At 38.2% G+C, this 20661-nt stretch overlaps 1 protein-coding gene across 8 annotated transcripts in view; it reads left to right on the forward strand.

Moving 5' to 3' along the window:
* The window catches only part of GRIK2 (glutamate ionotropic receptor kainate type subunit 2), a 1183302-nt gene that overhangs the window by 505564 nt on the left and 657077 nt on the right, over positions 1-20661 (forward strand). For 7 of the 8 annotated variants that reach the window (XM_009451673.5, XM_009451672.5, XM_054685483.2 and 4 more), the window contains one exon: positions 3201-3608. In XM_009451673.5, the coding sequence (XP_009449948.1) occupies positions 3494-3608 (115 nt within the window). In that variant the 5' untranslated portion in view covers positions 3201-3493. 8 annotated transcript variants of the gene reach the window in all.

The following is a 20661-nucleotide window of genomic DNA, read 5'->3' on the forward strand; positions in this document are numbered from 1 at the left end:
GATTTTTTTTAAGGTATACTTCTAAATACAGCTTCTCTCTGGGTGTGCGTGTATGTGTGTTTTTGCAGTTTGTTATCTCTGCTTTGACCTTGGAATCTACAGAGCTTTGGCTCATAGAAATAAAGAGTGCCATATGGTTAAAATGAGGAAAAAAATGAGACCATAGAATAAAATATATAAATCTTACTAAGTATATATAATTGCCTGATATCCAATAGCAGTAGTTTTCTTTTTCCTTTAAGGAAGAAGCAAATTACAGAACTGACACAATTTTTAAAAGGGTTAAATCTAGTCAGTGAAATACTGTGTAAGGAATTTATTAATCCTTCATATAACCTCAGAACTATGATGTGTGGTATCAGTATTGGGGAGAAACTTGTAATAACTTCAAAATTGCCACATGTTAAGGCACCAACTATGCCACCAAATCATTTTATTGTAGTATAGGGATGTAAATTTAGCATTTCCCCCCCCCCCCAGGAAGTGAGTGAGTTTAATGTGAAAGAACAAGAATTAATCTAATTACCCTAGTAACAGATGGAAATCTGGAGGTGGAGAATTGAAAGTGATAACTAATTGTACATTTAAAAAATGTCTTTAGCCACTGAATATTGACAGCATGTTATTTGGCATTCTGAATTGTGGTCTTTCTAGCAATTTTTTTTTGTACTGACAAACAAGTAGTTTAGTGTTCATGAGGAATCTCACAATTAATATAAGTAGTTTTTTTAATAGTATGCTCTATTACAAAAAAAGATAACTACATCTTGGGCTTATCAAGCAATTGCACTGAAAAATACACACAACACAGTTGATAAAATAGTCCTCTTGATAATGTGAACAATGCAATAATTCCAATTCCTTTACTCTGTGTAGTAGAAATTTACACATTGTCACTCAAATATCATGTTAGTTATTTATTGTGCTACTTTCAATGTACTACTCCAGAATAATGAATGCCAGGAGCGCTGTCCGTGGTCCTGAAGAAAGGTCGTCTCCAGTCTTGTAGAAGTTCAACTGGACAGGTGGAATTGCTGTCTGTTGTGCTAAAGCCTTTCAACTGAGTTGATGGACGTAAATGAATCTAATTTACCATATGTGCAAAATTGGTTCTTTGGGGATCAATTAATAGTAAAAAAATTACAATCTTTTAACTGTTTAATTTATTGTGTAATAACTTCATGAATATAGAGGCTTGATCTTTCACTTTTCCAACTAGACATCCAAATAACCCCCCAAAATAAATAGTTTAGAATACTAGTTTCAAGTGCAAAAGTTGCAACCATAATGTAAAATGTCATTATATTAATGGAATACATGAACAAAGAGATGTGGTACATTTTGTTTTCTCAGGTTCCAATAAATGCCAGCTACACTGTGAAATTTCAGTATTTTGATTAGTCACAATAAAACATGCTATTTTCAGGTAGTAGATATCAGTTATATTGGCAGATAAAAATGTGAAGGATTATTTTTTTCCCCTGGCAGTCATTATTATCTCTGCTAGGATCAAAAAGAAAATGAACAAACAGAATGGAATAAATGAGACAGCAAATAGAAGACAGAACATGTTGGGCTGTGTATGTGTTTTATAAGAGATATTTTAAACATGGACTGAAGGAGTCGCTAGATACCCTTGGTTTTAGCACTAGGTGTTCCTTTTAAGGTGCTCGAACAGTCGAATTATTTGATTGAATTGCCTGCTATACTGCAGAACTAGCCATTCATGATACTTATTTTTGACACTGCAGTTATTGCCTCCATCTTAAAAAAAATCAATGCCACTTAATGCCTTTGCAAAATGTAGATTTCTCTTTAAATCAGCACTTTATAATATCTTAAGAAAATTTAAATTAAAAAATCGCTGTAAGGAAATGAAAACATTACAGTGTTTTCTTGCTGTTTGGAGGAAAAATAGCAAGTCAAATATTCATATCACTCATATCACTCCTTATTTAAAAATTAGCCTTCAGATAGGATATTGTTTTGTGAGATTTAACCTATGCCCTGTTAGTTGGTTATGAAAAATAGATTAATGATAAGATATAGGTCCAACAGTTTGCCTTTTGTGATGTTTAATCGTTTAAAAATGTTGACAATATGTATTTATTATACAAGTTAGTTTTACTTAGTGTAAAATATTAACATTGTATATTTTTAATAAATAGACAGAATATTACTTATTTTAATAATAAAAATGTATTTTTATGTTGAAAGAAATTCTATTTCTGTACTTTATTTCTTGAATAAACTCCTAACGAAAGCCAAGAGAGTCACTACCTAGTGACTCTAAATATTCCTACCAGAAAACTAGCAAATGATAAGACAGTTTCAGAGGAATCTGTAACACTCAATGTCGCTCATGCTATGATCTCATATTCTGCCTCTTTAGGAAAAAGAATGTTCAAAATACGAAGAAATTTGGGCATAAATTATTGAAGGCTTTAGAGTTTGCTGCACCCATTCAAACATCATTGTTTTTATATATGCACAATTATTTTCTTTGAGCTTAAGAAATGGGTGGAAAATTTAACTTCTCCATTTTAATTTGAGATTTCTCCCATAAAAGTTCACTGAAGAAATTTCTCCTACTTCTGGGTAGCAATCAAGGAATACCCCAGTCAAGTTTTTAAAGAGTGGGTTTACCTCTCCAATTGCATTCCAATCTATATTCATTCCTGGCCAAAATAAAAGTATAAATAAGACTCTTTCAACCTAACCACAAGTTAGATTTGCAGTAAATTCCTCCGTCTTAGATCACTTTCTTTTTTACAGTTCCCAGACAAACTGACTTTGATTTAGCTAGTAATTTAATGAAATTCGTCAGTTGATTGTAAGAAGTCCGCTTACATACACCAGTCATTCTCTCAGCAAAGACTCATGGAAAATAAAAGCAATGTTCTCCCCATAAATAAATCCTACTTCTTCCTTGCAACTCAAGGCGGGCTGTCAGATCGGTTGCATAATAGATATTGGGGAGCTCACTGGCCGGGAGCCTTAAGAGGAGAGCAGCTATCTCAGTCTTTCTCACTTAATCTTGGCTTCACGTCAGAAGCTGTGCAGCAGTGCAGTAGAATAGGGCCTGGCAAAACCTTTGCTAGCAAAGCGCCTTTTGTGCCGGGCTGTGGCTCGCTATCGACATCTCGTCCGTTACCAAGGCTGGATTTCCTATTGATTTCCCTCCTCCTCTGCTTTCACAGGCTCGCGCGGCCGGACATTGTGGGTGTGCGTGCTGGATTTCTCCCGGATGCTCTCCGACTAACATGGATGTCCCACCATTCCTTGCAGTGGAAGGTTGTTCCTTGGCGCAGTGAGTGAAGAACATGCAGCGATTGCTAATGGGTTTGGGAAGCGGAGACTCCTTCCTCTCTCTATGACCATGCCGTGATCGTGTCTGCGGTCACCACTCGACGCATCCTCATTTCTACCCGAACCCAGGAGCCGAACGCTAGATCGGGGAAGTGGGTGCCGTGCGTGTGGGCACAGAAACACCATGAAGATTATTTTCCCGATTCTAAGTAATCCAGTCTTCAGGCGCACCGTTAAACTCCTGCTCTGTTTACTGTGGATTGGATATTCTCAAGGAACCACACATGTATTAAGATTTGGTAAGATTCCCCATCCCTCTTGGTTGCCTGGTATCCGCTCCCAGGCAGCCGGATGTAAACAGGCGGTTCGCTCTGCCTGGCGGTGGGCTCCGTGGATTCTGATCTGCTCACTGCTCTGTCGTCTCCTGGGGCTTTTAAAGAACTCCTTGTGCTTTCATTTCTTCTTTTCTTTATTTTTATTTTTAGCCGCGGGAGGGTGAAGGGAGGGCCAATGTGTGGTAGTGGTCTCTGCATTACGTCCCCACAGTAGCTTGCCACGGAGATGATGATGACGCTGGAGGCACGGTCAGCCGCCACTCCCGCCTGTCTCCCCCGGCGCCCTGCGAGCTTGGAGGGGTGCGCGGTCCGCGCAAAAGTGCGCGCCGGGGCTGCACGCCTCTCAGCTTGCGGGGCTGGTGAGTTAACACCTGGTAACTCTTTGGCGAGTTGCGCCTGTCCGCTTCCGCCAGTGACCAGGGCAGTTCTCACGTGCAAATGAAAGGTACTAACCCTTTTGATTTCTTTTTCCAGAGAGCCTTTTCGATTGTTTTCACCGCTTTTCCAGTCCCTGGTGCCCTTACTGGGATGCAGAGCTTTAAAAAATGTTCTAAGATTCGAGGTTCTACTTAACACAGGGAGGCTGCTACTTAGCTGGAACGAAATAGCGTCAAAATTAGAACGGCATTTTGTTTGTTTTTAACTTGCTGAGTCCCCCTCTCACAGCTTTCTGGACGTTATGGACTAATTAATGAAGGATAGTATCTGGGGGCGGTGGGGAAGAGTAGTTGTTTAAGGAGGGTTGACTAAGTCTGCATCTTTCACTTTGGCAAGACGAAAGACGTTAGGTAGTTACTTTTTTTATGGAAATGTATTGCTTTTCTAAGAATCAGGGTTTCTTTGGAGCTTGAAGGAAAATCTAAACGTGGGATTCCAGTGGAAACCCTGGTCAGAGGGTCAGAGTGATTGCTTGGAGAAAATGAAGCGTGGGCGACGCTCAGGTTCTCTGGATGGCCAAAGGAGTTTTAGTAGGAGCAGAACTAGTCAGGGAAAGTTCCCTAAAGCAGATAAGAGGAAGAAAGGAGAAAGCCAACAGGATAAATGCTCCCATTGTAGGCACTTCCTCTGACAGTTCAAGTGGATTCAGACCAAAGAGTGCAGGACACCATGTAATCCTGAGCATCTGTCTTTGAGATAAAAGCAGACACATTAAGTCACTCGGTCAAATTTAAACTGAGGAGTGATTGCCTGCATCTTCTATCATGCCAACAGCATCTCCTGTCTTTCCATTTTACCATGTGTGTGTTTTATCCCCCCAATGATAAAATTCACCATCTCTCCTAGGCTTTGTAGAACAAAGGGAGGGATGTTTCACATACATTCAAAAAGGGAACCTCACTGACCACACATACACATAGATGCCCACAGTCAAAAAGCCTGCTGATGACAAAAGAGGCACTGGGTTATAGCTGGATTCCTACTGTAGTAGTTTTCATGCTTTTTTCATGCCTTTAGATGGTACTTAAGCACGTTGCTCTTAGCAACAAGCATCCACAGGAATGATTGTTTCTGTGGACAGGATTAAACAGGTCCGTATACCATTGGAAATGTATGTGTATGCACACGGGTGTGTGTGCATGTGTGTTTTTTTGTGTGTGTGTGTTTTCAGCAGTTAGGCTTCAAATATGGTAAGTGCTACAGTATGGTAGTTTGCCCAATATTTCGAGTATTTCATCCTAATTATGTGGAATCCTGAGGAATTCTGAAGTGTGTTTGTGAATGAGTGTGCGTTACTAAGTGTGTTTGCCGACTAGATGGAAAAAAGAAGACTTGGAGCCGGAAATCTGCCACCAATACTCTAAGGATTTAATTATTGCCGCTCTGGTCTTGCAGCACAATATTTGCTGAATCATTAGATTGTTACACTCGCTGATCATTTCATATCTTCATATTAAAAATCTTGGCGACTGTAGCAGAGTGCGTAGCAGCTTTCCAAAAGAGCTCTCTCTCTCACACACACGCACACACACGCACACACATACACACACACAAACAAGCTTTCTTAGACCAATGCTTACTAAAAATGTCTTTAAGAAATACGGTAGTAGGCAAAGATCTCCACACTAGTCCCTTGACAACCCTAAACCAACAGTCCAGCTTCTAGATAACCTGCTGTTTTCTGCGTTAACTTAAAACATCTTCCACGTGGAGATGCATTTCTTCTGATTTCTGACCTAAGTTGTGGGGAAGAAGGACTGTGTACATTGTTACTGGAACATTTCCCTGTTGGGGCTATTTTGATGTAATGGTGGGAGTTTTATTTTCTTCTGGGATAAACAGGTTCTGAGTGGATTGGATGGTTGGTTGAGCACGTATAAGCCACTCTTGAGAATGGTTATTTTCAACTTTGGCTCAAAAGTCGAGCCAGTGCCTCATGCCCTGGACCCGTGCCTTGGAAGGGAAGAGTTTGGAGTTGCACGTGGCGCAGCTGCCCCAGTGGTGGAGAGACCCGCCGCCTCTGCTGGGGAGGCAGCATCCAGTGTCCCTTCCATCCCCCACCCTTGGCATGGCTAGGCTCAGGCAGCCGCCAGGCGCCTCCGCCGCGGCGCTATGGCAACGGCGGAGCCCGCCCAGGCGGCCACCCCAGCCCCCCTTCCCCGCTAGTTAAGGCTCTGTGTTATCCTTCCCCTTGCTCCCACTAGGACTGTGATTCGACCCAGCGTCCTCCTGTCACCTCCTGCGAGGTGAGGGGCAGCCCCCGCTTAGAGTGCTGAACCCTTGCCACGTCCCTCGCCTCCCCCGCCCGTCTTCAGCGTGCGCAACCCTCTTCCCCGCGCTTCCCTCTCCATCTCTGTATGGCACACACAATAACACACACATACACACACACACATTCTCTCACACACACTCAAACATAGACACGCGCTCGCGCGCACTAAGACACATGCGCCCTCCGGGTGCATTTGGCACAGTGACGTCTCTCTAGTGCTCAAGAAAACTTTGCAGTTACACCCAGGAGCGCCTCCTGTTTCCCCCTTAACCTCCAGCCTCAGCCGACTCCCACTTGGCTGCACAGGCTGGCCTGCTCCTCTGCAGCCGCTCAGCAAACATCTCTGAGAAAAGGTATCCGGAGCACCGACCCTAGGGTGCTGCCCCGAGTCTCTATGGCAGCGACCTGAGGGTCAACCAAGGGCCACCTCCAGGCAGGCGGGCGAGCCCCTGACATTGAGTCTTGGTTGTCACCCCGCCTTTGATCCTGTGTTGGGACAACTTGGGTTTTCCTGGGTGCCCACCCGGCGGGCAAGGTGCATTTTAGAGAGTCAGTTCTCCTGCCCTAGGTCGAGCCAGATGTTCTCTGGCCGGCTTTTCTGGGAGCAGAGCCTGCGACTCTCCCAGGCAGGCGTCTCCAGAGCGCTGGCGCGGCGGGCACAGGGCATCCAGCGCGTCCCAGCGTATGTAAATGAGGCATCTTTGTTTCGCCGCAGCTGCGTCCCGGCCTTGCCCGCCCCTGGATAGGGTGAAGGCGGGACTCTTCCGTCCGCGGGGGTGTGACCAATTCCACGGCCTCTAAGCTGAACTGCGGCGGCGGAGGTAATTGAACCTTTCTTTTGTTACTTTAGCCGGTCCTTCTCTTCCGGGCATGCACTGACCCCAGCCTGTACGGAAGTGCGAGGGAGCTCAGAAGCCAGCTCCGGCTGTGTGCCCGGCTGGCCTAGGGTTCACCGTTCGGGAGCCCTCACATGTTTAAGCATCCTCTTTAAGAAATCACTCCCCAAGCTATCACTTGTTTCCTATCTTCAAGGTCAGGTTTTCATTCAAAATCTTTATCTGAACTGGAATTTAGAGCTCCAGTAGCAAAGACATCAACCCAAACTTAGGCTCCTGGGCACCATCTCCAAGGTTTCCTTGCCGAATTGCTGAGCATATGGTAGGCCATGTCTTCCCTTCTGATGTTTCGACCTAACTTTTCTCTTAAAGAAAAGCCAGTGGAACTGCTCTCTTAAAGGTTTCCCAGCAGAAGTCTTCCCTCCCAGACGCGCTGGGGTCTCTTCGGCACTGCACACTGACCACCTGTTTGTGGGACAGCAAGCACACAGTCACCTCCTTGCGTACACGAAGAAGGTGAACACAGCCAGTTTAAGGGACCACCTATACGTTGTGGGATAAAATCAACGTGAGAGAGAACAGAAAGTGTTCCTATGGAAATCCCGTTATTTTGCTGGGCATCCCATTTGCTCACAGATACAATAATTAGTAGCAGATGTACTGCAACATCGAAAAGTGAGACTGAGCTTACAAGCCGCCACTCTACAAATTCTTTGAAAGAGATTTTTCCTCCTTTGAGAGGTGAGGTGGGCGGGAGGGAGGAGTGGCCTTACATCTGGAAGCAGGAAAACTGACTCTTGGGAGGCGGTGATGGGGGAGTAATAGCGGCTACTGTCTGCAACAGATAAAGCCTGAACACCTGCTTAGCTGAGCTGTGGAATGCAAGGGAGAGAAATCATTCCAAGAATCGCCAACACAACGACCACACTTTAAAAAAATCAGTTTTTCTCATAAGTTCTCACTTACTCTTAAAGCTTCAAAGAATAACTTGATGTGATCCATCAAAAGAGGCACAATCATTTCAGAAAATGACTTTGAAAAATGATCTTTTTGTCTTCTAGAAATTGCACGCTTTCTCTACCCAGATACATGAAACTCAACACATTTTCTGGCTTTGTGAGATTGTCTTTCAGAAGCGAACATGGTTTATATGTCAGTAGACATTTCTTCAGACTAGCTTTGCTTTTTGGTTTAATGCAAGTGATCATTACGATGTGTTCATTCCTTAAATTCTCAGATGACACTCTTTCAACATTTACTCAGCACAGGAAAGTTAATGTGAATTCCTCTCACACGAAGAAGGAAAATACCATAGATCAAACGATGGTGTATCATTGATTATCAAAGCCTTTTCAAGTTTTCTCACCATTACATAAAGTGTTGTCTATGATAACAATGACATAATCTTTCATGCCATTTAGTTATCATAATTTCTGATAAAGAAAATGCCTTGCTCTTTTGTGGTAGAAATTAAACGTTCAAGTGAGAGAAATTACTTCACTTTGTCCTTCAGTTATTAAGATTTGACTTTGTTATGGTAGCCCCAATTACATTTATTGCCTGGAAATTGTCAATGCACATTTTTGCACATCAGATTAGAAACTAGTTTACTGTCTTTAAAATGTAACATACTTAAATTATTAATCTACTGCATGCTTAATACTTAGGGCTTGCAGGAGATCCCTGATTTTCCTCAGTAGGATGGTATGATATATTGAAATTTAAGTGTTGATTGTTTTTCATTTGGGTAGTGAAGGTTTAGCTTCAAAGGGCTTTCAATTTGTAGTCCAATTATCAAAGTGTTAGAAGTGCTTCAATTGAATCTTCTACCCTAAATCTTAGCATGAAAAGTGAGGTCAGAAACCCCTGAAAGGGAAGGAAGTAGGTGCACATCATCATTATTGACTAGTCTAGATTAAACACTGAAGAGGAAGATTTCAATCTGATAACGTCATAGGGCTTCCTGTTTTTCTTTGCTGCTTCTGCTGACAATTTTGTAAGGTAATTAAATTGGCTGATTGAAGTCACAGCGGTCATGGGGCGATAAAGACCATTTGGATTTAATGGAATTTAAAACAACAGAGCACTGAACACAACTCTTACCGAACAAGAATTTTAATGGTCCATTCAGGGTGCTGACTAAATAGAACACCCTTAACAAGTTTAATTGAAAGGGCAAGGCAGATTAGCACTATATAGTCTTTATGGTTGAAGATTGGGGAATTAAAATTATCCCTTTAAAAGACTCATTAATGCATTATCAAGATTTAATGTAGGTTAAATAAGCTTTCTTCAAACCTTTATCATATACTGTGAACCTAGGTTTAGGACCAAGTTTCAATAATAAAACATTTTTAAGAGCTGATTTAATAAATGGAATTATAGATCTTTCTCATTTGAAAAACAAAAGGCATTTAAAATTGTTTGAGCATATATAGTGTGTTGAAGGGTAAGTGTTGATGATAAATTCTCTATGTTCTATAACTGAAAGAAAATTTGACTTTTCTTTTAAAATTTGATTATTGGTATTTTTTCATATAAAGAAAGCTTGTCAGTAGTAGAGAAACCACAGAGACAATAAAGGAATGTTCTTTCTGCAGTTTCAATAGAGTAATAGGTATTTGATCTATTTTAGGTTGTTTTTAAAATCCTGACCTTTTTTCTTGCTGAAACTTCTATATTCAGATTATTAAACTTCAATGTAGTCAAGTCCCTTCTGCCCCTAAAGAAAGGGTAGATCACTGCTTAACATTGGGAACATTGAAGTACAATCAGTCCCAAGGTGAAAGTCAAGCCTCAGTCACATATGAGATTATTCACTCCACCTGTTTCTTGCCATGTGGCATTGCCGACTCAGAGTTGTCAGTTCCTTAGATATTTCTAGAATAACATGAAACCAAATTTTTGTATAAAAATCTCCCAAATTTTAATTGTATGCAATTTTGAAAAAAGCTTTTAAACTTCAGATTTGTAAACACCAAAAGCATACAGCAGGTGAGGGGGGATGTGGTCTCATTTTTACCTTCTCGCCCATTCACATTTCACAGTTCCTCTAAGGCACACCTGCTTCCCTCACATCTCTTTGATCACCAAATAAGTAAGGTTTATTTGCCTCTTGCCTCACACCCTTAAAGCAAACTATGTTATATTTTTGTATTTTCAAAGTGACAGTTACCTAACCTGATAAAACTAATTTGTGGTAAAGTGAGTGGGGAGTTTAGAAAAGACTCTAAAAACTTTTCTGCAGGATTTTTTTTTTAATTTTTAATTTTACTTTTGCATTTGGGCTTTGAGAATCCTCTTCAAAGATAGCAGCATTCAGATATAGTATTTGGTTTTTAGGTTTCTGCCTATAGATTAATTTAAACTCTTTATTTTCTTAGCTAAAAACTGAAAATTCTTTTCTGGATTTAGTAGAAAGGTCACTAGACAGCAGGGCCATTTGTGATGATCTGAAAGGGTTTGGGGAGGGTATGTCTTTTAGTTATTTTTTCTACTGATACATATACTTCTATCAGTCTTTCTTTTTGGTTAAGTATTGCCCTGTTCTATGGCCTTATTTTAAGAGAAGTATATTCTGGAAGAGGAACACATAGTCTCAAGACTGTAGAGTTAGGATGAGTTTATTAGGATCGATCGATACTGTCTGTGACAGAGATGCTCAGATACAGAAGAAAATACTGGGTGCCTAAGGGAGTGCTGAGTGATTAGCATGGGTGTGGAAGGGAGGCTGAGAAAAGAGAGAAGTTAAATGACATTTGATACACAGTCTTTTTCAAATTTACCGCCAGACATCCCAATGCTTTGTAAATTGATATTTTACTTGTATTAATCCAAATCTTTTAGCATAAGTGATTATTTTAAATAAGATGTAAATTATATTCTTACATTGACATTTTCTCCAATCAAAATGATTTTTAATGCTTTTTACCTCCTTTTCAATCAATTAGCTACTTTTCTATTATTAAACTAGAGTAAGAATTTGGAAGATGTTGCCTCTAGCTCTCATTTGTGTCTCCAGCTCAGTCTCAGTCTAAGTCCTTGACCTAGCACAATGAGAATATTGTGCTAACATGATCAAATAAACAAAACAAATATTAAAGTAATGTTCTGCTTCTGAAATTTCAGTATATTCATAGCTATTTGGTCTATTTTATGTTGTCATTTAATCCTTCCTTTCTTACCTCTCCCTTTACTTTCTGAAGCTTCCTGCATTCAATTCATCATAGGTTTTAGTACATTCGGGTCCTTCCTTCCCCAGAAGAAATGAAATGGGAACTCTCTCAAAATGAATGAAAACTATAGAATCCTGGATTATCTAAGCTAAAGGGGAATTCAAAGGTCCCCACGTTTAGAGTCCTAAGTTTAGAGGTGAATTGCCAAGGACAGTTAAATAGCTTGTTCTAAATTGCAATTAATGTCAGATTTTATACCAAAACATGATTACCCTGGCTGCCAAAATTCAAAAAACTGAATTTTGCTGTTTTTTTCAGTGTAGCCTCTGACTCCCTGTGCTTTGAATCCATTTTAGAAAGAAATCTGGTAGCTCCCCTAGAAATGTGTCTACTTTGTTTCCTTTACCTTTTCTTTCCTAGTACATTATCTCATGGGTTATTGCTCTTTTCTCTTTTTTTTTTCCTTAATGTGTAGCTCTATCAGCCTCTTGCATACCTGCTTACTTGTTCCTTTACTCAGTGTCAAAGCTTTTGCTGCATCCATTCATTCAACAATATTAAAGTGAGCACATATTATGTGGCAGGCATTTGGAAAACAGAATTCTAAGACTTAGCTTCTGATATTAAGGATTGTGTAATCCAATTAAAGAGAAAAGATATGTACATATTAAAGTACCAATTGTATGGTACAGAAAATATATACAATAGTTGTTTAAATGAGATTATTGCGGGCTTAAGTTTTTCCAGAAGAGATAGGATTCTGGCTGGTGCCTGAAAACATTGTGTGATACAAAGAAGGGGGAAATGTATCATTGGTGGAAGACTCAGCACAAGAAAAGGAATTTAGGCATAAATTAAGAAAATGAGTGTTGGGACAGATAATGGGCTAGCACTGAAGGGGCATAGATAAGGCCTTGATTTTTCAGAGCTTTAATATTTAGGTTACAGGGTTTAGACTACTGTGTGTAGCCACTGGAAAGCAATTGAAAATAGAGGATGGGCTTGACATGGTGTGCAATAAGCAGTCAAATGATTTTGCAGTGTGTTGCTTGCATTTTATGAAGAATAAGTGGATCTTCTTTCTCTTACTGAAATGGAAGCAAAAGACACATCTTTGTCCTTGATCACTGAAACCTTTAAGAAGTTCTTGAGCTCAGATCAAAGATTATGTTAGTCAAAATTCTCCAGAGAAATAGAAAACACACATACACACATGCAGCAGGGAGGAAGTAAGAGAGAGAGAGAGAAGAGGAGGGTGTGGGTATTTATTATAAGTAATTGGCTTACATGATTATGGTATTATGGATGCTAAGAAGTCCTAAGATCTGCAGTTGGAAAGCTAGAGACCCAGTGGTATAATTCTAGCCTGAAGACCAGCAGACTTGAGGTCCAGGAAGATTCAGTGTTTCATTTTGAACCCAAAGGCATGAAGAAAAAAAGAAAAAGAAAACCCAGGCTTGAAAGCAGTGAGGCAGGAGGAATTCCCTTTTTTTCTCAGGAGGGTCAGTCTTTTCACTCTATTCAGGCATTCAACTGAGCGGATGAAACCCACCCACATTACGGAGGGCAATCTTCTTTGCTCCATCTACTATTTTACTGATTCAGATGCTAATTTCATACCAGAACACCCTCACAGACACACCCAAATTGTTTGACCAAATGGCTGGGCACCCCACGGCCTAATCAAGTTGACATATAAAATTAAACATCACCCAGATAATTCCAAAGCAAAATTCTGAAAGGAAATAAAGGAATGTCTTCTTAAGACATGGCCAGATCAAATGATTAAGCAAGGAAAAGTTACCAATTAATCTCAAGGAAAATGCATTAGAGAACAATTTACAAGTACTATATACATCTTTGAGGGATACAGTAAATTGCCCCCAAGGAATTCTCAATGTTTTATGTTTAGTTCCAAGACATTTCTATTACCTGAAACATTGTGTATGTGTGTGTGTGTGTGCGTGTACAGTTAAGATTATAATACCATATTTTTACTGTATATTTTCTGTGTAGAAATGTTTAGATACACAAATATTTACCATTGTGTTCTGTTTGCCTGCCATATCCAGCAGAGTAACATACTAGACAGGTTTGCAGCCTAGGAGCAATTGGCTGTAACATATAGCCTAGGTATATGGTAGGCTATACCATTTAGGTTTGGGTAAGTACACTCTGTGATGTTCACACAATGATGAAATCACCTAACGATGCATTTCTAAGAATGTATTCCTGTTGTTAAGCACTCATGAATGTATATACATAATATGTCTATCAATTATTTAAAATCAGAATTTAAAATAAATAGAATTAAAAGTTAAGACAACTTTAGTAGAATAGATTTATTTTTAGTAATATTTTCTGATTCTACACAAACTCAGGATGTTAGACCCTGAATTTAGTTGTTTGGGTCATGAATTTTACTCTTGATTTTGTCATCTAATATTCATAAATTAGGAAAAATAAGTAAATCTTTCTGGCCTTTGACTTTCCTTTCTGAAGAATGAGTATTATTTGCTACCTGTTTAACTTCCAAGGATAATAGATAATGTTGGATTTAATAGGAAAATGTGTAGAGCTCTGAGTTTATTAGCAGAAAACTCCTTTTAGAGTTGAAAAAAAATTGTTTATTTACTGTGTATGTGTGGAATAAAATAATATTTATCACTCATGAATATTGTATCTAACTTCTTAAACTGTGTATATTTAAGAAAATCAGCTTTTCTAAATTATTCATTAATAATCTTCCTTGAAATATACCTCAATTATTACAAATAGGTTGGTAAGGATTTATTAACTAATAGAACAAACTTCTGATTTGGTTACTTGATAGAAGAGTAAGTCTGTAGTTTCTTTTTCTTCTTTAAACATCATGACTTTACTTGGTGTTCTCAAATATATACAACATCAGAAGAAACAAACCAAAACTGAAAACAAATAATGAACAAAGAAATCATGCCAAGTTTTGTGGTTTACATTTTTTTCACTTTTTCATAAGTATATTGTTCTAGTTTACCTACACAAGTATTTTCTGATTTTTATATATACATCATTCTTTATGCATCTGCCTATGATGAACTTTTAGTTATTTCAAGGTTTGCAAACATATAAATAACCGTCTTTGATCCATTTGTGTTGATTCAGGAAAGTTTCATAAACACTTGGATTTGCTACAATTGTTTGAGATGGATGTATGGGACTTTCCAGTTGTTATATTGGCTGCTTAGGCAATTTTTCTGGTGCTTACTTTTTAAGGTAGAACAGATTTTGGTACCACCCCTAGACCACTAACCTCAGCATTCTTCCTTAAGTGTCCTCTAAACTGACTTAAAAAAAAAGATCTAGCCCAGTGTTGGGGGATCAGCATAGAAGTGTCTAGGGAGAGATAAGAGAGGACAACCTACACCTCCTCGACCAGTGGTACCATGCCAGAGAATCCACAGGACCATTTGAAAAGGTGCATTGAACTTAAATACAATTTTATATTTGGAAAATTAAAAAATTTTAAACTTCAATGTATAAATACTCTGTACACAAAATCCCAGCGACATGCAATTTACCTGTATTACAAACCTGCACATGTACCCCTGAACCTAAAGTCAAAGTTAAAAAAATGTAAAGTTTATTGGGAAAATTGCCTGACTGTTGAAGATACTTAATTTTTAATCAGTAATTTGCAACTGTCAAGGGTAAGGTGGAGGACAATCAGTCTCAAGATTTTTACGTTTATCTGAAGGGCAACTAGACTAAGCACAGTTTGAAAAACAATCTCCTAGCTTAAGCTTAAGTCTAGTTTTTGTGTTTCTGGAAACAGCCTTCCCATGATGCAGAGCGGATGTTGGAATATATGAAGAATATTTTTGAATTTTTGCCTCTAATGGGTGAAGAAAGGTGTCCCATTCTTTCATCTTTCCCTAAGGATTCTGGGTTGATCACTCAGGAAGACTTCCTGGAGATTAGGGGTGATCTTCCAATGATTCATCTTCAGCTTGTTCCCTTAAATTCATTTCTCTTTCTTTTGCTCTTCCATGTATCAACTATCTTACAAAATCTAATTCAAGTTTTGCCTCCTGCAAAGATATGTTTTAGATAGGCATTCTGCAGAATAAATTCAAACATTGACAAGATAATTTGATCTAATCAGTGGTTCTCAAACTTTATATCAGAGGAAAGGGGCTTTACATAATTTAAATGTCTGGTCCCCAAACCTAGAAATTCTGTACTTTAATATGTTACTAGATTTAGTTAGCATGTTACAAGTGCATAACTGCATAGTTCTATGTGGTGGTTCTTAGTCCCTTTATTTATTTTACCAAAGTAACTGTACTTAAACAAAATAAAGATCTCACACACTGTGCTAGATAATCCTAAGAAGTTTTTGACCTTTAAGTTTATGATTCTTCTATTTATAATGAGCAGCGGCATCAGCTTTCGGAATTAGCAGTTGATAATCATGACTAGATGATGAAAAACAATGAGTAAATGTTGTAGATAACAGTTGGGGCTTAGATATTTTATAATTCTTCACAGAACACAGAGTGTTGGACTCTCAGAACACCACTCAAGGGCTTATTCTTTAAAACCTAATCATTTAGAATATTCATATCCACACAACCAACCCCATAGCCCAAAGGGATCTTAAACAGGTGTTGTTTTATAAATAATGTCTAATATGATGTATGGTTGTGAGACTTTCCTCTCTCAATCTCCCACTAAAGGATCCCCTAATAGATTATTTTAAAACTTTGTTTTCCCAGACTTAGAAAAAGAATTCCAGCAGACATTTGCTGTAGTTGAGAGGATTCCAACTTTTCAGTTGCCATGAATACATCCTAATTGTCCAGAATCTAGGCTGAAAATAATGTCCAGCCTAGATGATATTTATTAGAAAACATGGAAATCTCTTGGACAATACCATGGCACCCCCATTCCCATCCCTAATGCTCTGATTATACTCTCTGGACCTTTGTTACATCATGGTGCTGAGACATAAAATGTGGACACTACATTTGGAATTAAACCAGAATATTCTTATATATTTGTTTTAGGTAGATAAATTGTTAATAATTGCATATACTGATTTAGTATTGAAATAAAAATGGTTTTTATCTGTCTAAATTATTGATATCTAAGTGTTTTCTGTATTGATTGCCTCCTCGGTGAAACACATACGTTTGTTAAATATATTCCTATAATTAAACTTGCCATCTAGATACAGACTTCTGTATAGGAGACACTTTACTGACAGTATGATTTAAAAGTAGCATGATTATAGGTTGGATAGAGATTCCAAAGTATTAAAATCATGATAATCACATGCTAATGGAAATTTTAAGATAAATATTGAAGAAAAAACTCAAGTTAACTTCATTATTTCTCAGAAGCTTTCTTTTTGGACTCAGCTATGTTTAGCAATATGTGTCTAAATATTTTCAATTCTTTTAATAATAAATGATTCATAGGTGATTTAGCAATTGAGAGCATGTAAATAGGTAATTTCAAGAAAATGCATCCAGTGGTGTGCAGTTCTCTGGAAGACAAACTATGAAAAATCCTTCTACATGATATAAATTTCACAGTAGCTTACATTCATATATATTCATCTAATTATGGTTCTAGGATTACTATACCTTTGACCTTTCTATTGGTACGGGATAAATTTATATACATAAATGTAGAATGTGAAAAAAAATTCACAACACAGAATAATGATTCATTTATTTTCTTTAGGTAAGAGTCTGACTTTACTAAACCCGATAGCCACAAGTAAATGTTAATGGAAAGGTTTTCCCAAGGTTCTTTGAATTTCATACATGTTTTAATTCCTGGCAGGTAGCCAGACTATATCAGCATTTAAAATACAAAACTAGGATAGAATTTTACCTATTTCAAGGTAGTATAGTTTGTGAGTAAACTGTGGAGAGAATTTTAACCTTTAAATTTGTTTATTGTTTCTCTGTACTATGTGTAAGATGACTAAACTTGGCTACAAAAAATAGCTATATATTAATAACAAACCCCTATTTAAACCCCTATTTAGTATAGTTTCTCTCTCTCTCACCCCTCCCTCCCTTCCTCTCTTTGTGTGTTGGGGGTGTTATTCTTCAAGAAAGAGAGATGAAGTTAAATTTATTTACCAGACAACAAACAAATGCTTTATGTGTTGATTGTGAAGGAAGATGCTGAAAGTTTCCTATTAACTCTTTCAATTTCATTTCCATTTTCTATTTAAATTGCCATTCATTTCACCAAATATTTATTCAGCATTGGTGTCTTGTCTGGTTTTTTAATTATTTGCATAACAAAGTAATTGAAAAAGCAAGATATAATTAAAACTTTCAGTAAATATAAAAATTTATTTAAAACATGCTTGATTATTTTTAGAAATACATTACATGGGGGATCCTAATGAGATCCTGATTGTTTGTGTTCTGAATGGCATCAAGATGTATATGTTTCAGTTTCATTCTATAGGTTCTGTTTCAGTATTTCAATTCAATTTCTTATTATAATTGAAGGATTATCTTAGTAACCTTAAAGAAATCCACAATTAATTTAATGTAATTTATCAATATGTATTTATATTTGAAGATGATTATTGTCTAACATTTAGAGTTTATACTATGATATATACACAACTATTATATTTTCAAGTCTTTATTTATACAAGCAACCAGTCATACAATTTGCTATTTGTTCAAGTCTTTATTTATACAAGCAACCAGTCATAAAATTTGCCATTTGTTCATTTATTTATTCTTTCAATCATTCATTTAACAAATGTTTAACTGCTTACCCATGTGCCAGACACTTGACTGAGCAATAGGACACCAATAATTTGAAAATAAAAAGAACTGGTCTCTGCATCAAGGATATCATATTCTATAGACATAGGTAACCACATAAATACAAAACAGTGTGACAAGTGCACACAATAATATGTAAATATTCTAACATGAAGGGAGGCATCTAGCAGTTCTTAGAATAAAGTATTTCTAAACCTGTTGTTTGCATCTTGTGCTAAGACTTGGATCCACTGAGGACCTCATTCAGAAGTTTTATTCTTGCTATCAGATTAGAATGACCATGCATTTGTGCTCCTTTTTTCCACTGCCCCCAGCACCAGAAACCCTCAACTAGACCTCTAGTATCAAATCATAGTGATGCCATTAATTTATTTCTTCTGTATTTTTATATGATTATATATAAGAAATTATTTTTAAAACTAGTCCAAATTATTTAAGTGTTTAGTTACTGTATTTGTCAGGATGTAGATTCGGTGACATATCACAGATCCCCCCTGGAAGTCCCCAAAGCAAAAACAAAAGGTAGTTGTTCACTTCTCATGTCTCTCTGCAGATTTGGGTATTTCAGGGATGGTATGCTGGATCTGTAAGTTTCTGGGGTCTATGCTGTTTCCAGCTCTCTATTCTACATCTTTAAGGAATGTTGTTTTGCATGATCTAAAAGGATGCTGTAGTGATCGCAGATACCCTCCCAGCAGCAGGATGGACACGTTTTAGATGTTGCACACGTCATTTTACCTCACATCCCATTAGTCAAATAGCTATTCCCTGGTGCACAGAAGGCTGGGAATTGAGTTCCTCTTATGGAAAATGTACCCAGCTGAAACATCTCAGGGTCTTTTCTTGTAGAAGATATGGGATATGCACGTTGAAGGACCACTGGTAGTCTCTGCCACAAGCATCTGACTAAATATTTCAGAAAAAAGCTCTGTAGAGTTTTAAACTTGTGTGTGTGTGTGTATGTGTGTGTGGTGTGTGGTGTGTGTGTGTGTGTTGTTATAAAGTAATGCATTGTAGCTTGTTTGGAAAATATGAAGTGTGAAAGTGAAAATAAAACCTCCCATAATTACACCATGCAGCTATAATCACTGTTATCATTTTGTTTCTATTAATTCTTGTTAAAAATTAAAACAAATATTTTGGTTGATTTAAAACGTAATACATGTTTATTGTAGAAAATAGAAAATATATAGAAAATTATAAATAAATATCACCCATTATCTCACCATAAGTAATATTTTATATTTATCCTTGATCTTACTGTATATGTTTTGTTAATTTTTTTCATTTAACCCTTTATTGTGGACATTTTTCTGTCGTCAAGTATTTTTCCATAACTTTTTTTTTTTTTTTTGAGACGGCGTCTTGCTCTGTCGCCCATGCTGGAGTGCAGTGGCGCGATCTCGGCTCACTGCAAGCTCCGCCCCCTGGGTTCACGCCATTCTCCTGCCTCAGCCTCACAAGTAGCTGTGAATACAGGCGCCCGCCACCACACCCGGCTAATTTTTTGTATATTTAGTAGAGACGGGGTTTCACCTTGTTAGCCAGGATAGTCTTGATCTCCTGACCTCGTGATCCACCCGCCTCGGCCTCCCAAAGTGCTGGGATTACAGCCTTGAGCCACCGCGCCCGGCCGTATTTTTCCATAACAATTTTTAAGTGTCTGAATTTGTATTACAGAGGTGCTTATAATTTATTTACCCATCCCTCTATTGCTTGGGTTTTAGAATCATATATACCTGAATTTGAAACTGGCTCTCCGGCCTTTAAGCAATATGATTGGAATATGCTAATGAATCTTCCTAAATTTTAGTTTCCTTACCTATAAAATGGGAATGATAATATTATCTACCCTTTAAAGGTATTCCTTGGAATTAAAATAGATAAAATAGATAAAATGCGCAAAGTACTTAGTAAAGTGTGTGGCACCTAAGTCCCTAATAAGTGCTAGCATAACCAGTCAATCAATCAATCAATCATTTAATTAATTTCACCACAGAAAGTACTTGATTTCTGTAATTGTTTCAGCTAATTTAGATCTGATGCTTCCAGGTCTTATCCTGTCTCTTCAAGGGTGGTTGGACCCCTGCAGAAGTCCTGTGAAGTGTTTTAGGCCGGTGAGGTGGCCTTTAGGAACACAAAGGGCCAGTTTGTCAACCAGGAGCCTTGTGATCTGTGGAGACAGGAAACAGACATTTAGATGGGAACTTACGGGATAACATAAGAATATCTGTAGTTTTCTACAATTGTAGGCTAGGCGTGATCCGTGTTAGAGGGGGGAAGAAGGAGCTGGTCTGAGGCTGGTCTGAGGCTGAGGAGTGTGGCCTGCCTCTCCCTACTTGCTTCCTGGGATGTCTCCTCAGTGTCAGTACTGGTGAGGCTGGGGCAGGGGAGGAGCAGCAGCAGTTTTAAAATCAGACTTCTCTTTGCTTTTTGATTTGTTAAGCAAATTCCAGGTGTCTCACTTGCTAATCACATTGTCATCTCTGA

Source organism: Pan troglodytes, chromosome 5, assembly GCF_028858775.2.
Source record: "Pan troglodytes isolate AG18354 chromosome 5, NHGRI_mPanTro3-v2.0_pri, whole genome shotgun sequence".
In the NCBI taxonomy this organism is placed as follows: domain Eukaryota; kingdom Metazoa; phylum Chordata; class Mammalia; order Primates; family Hominidae; genus Pan; species Pan troglodytes.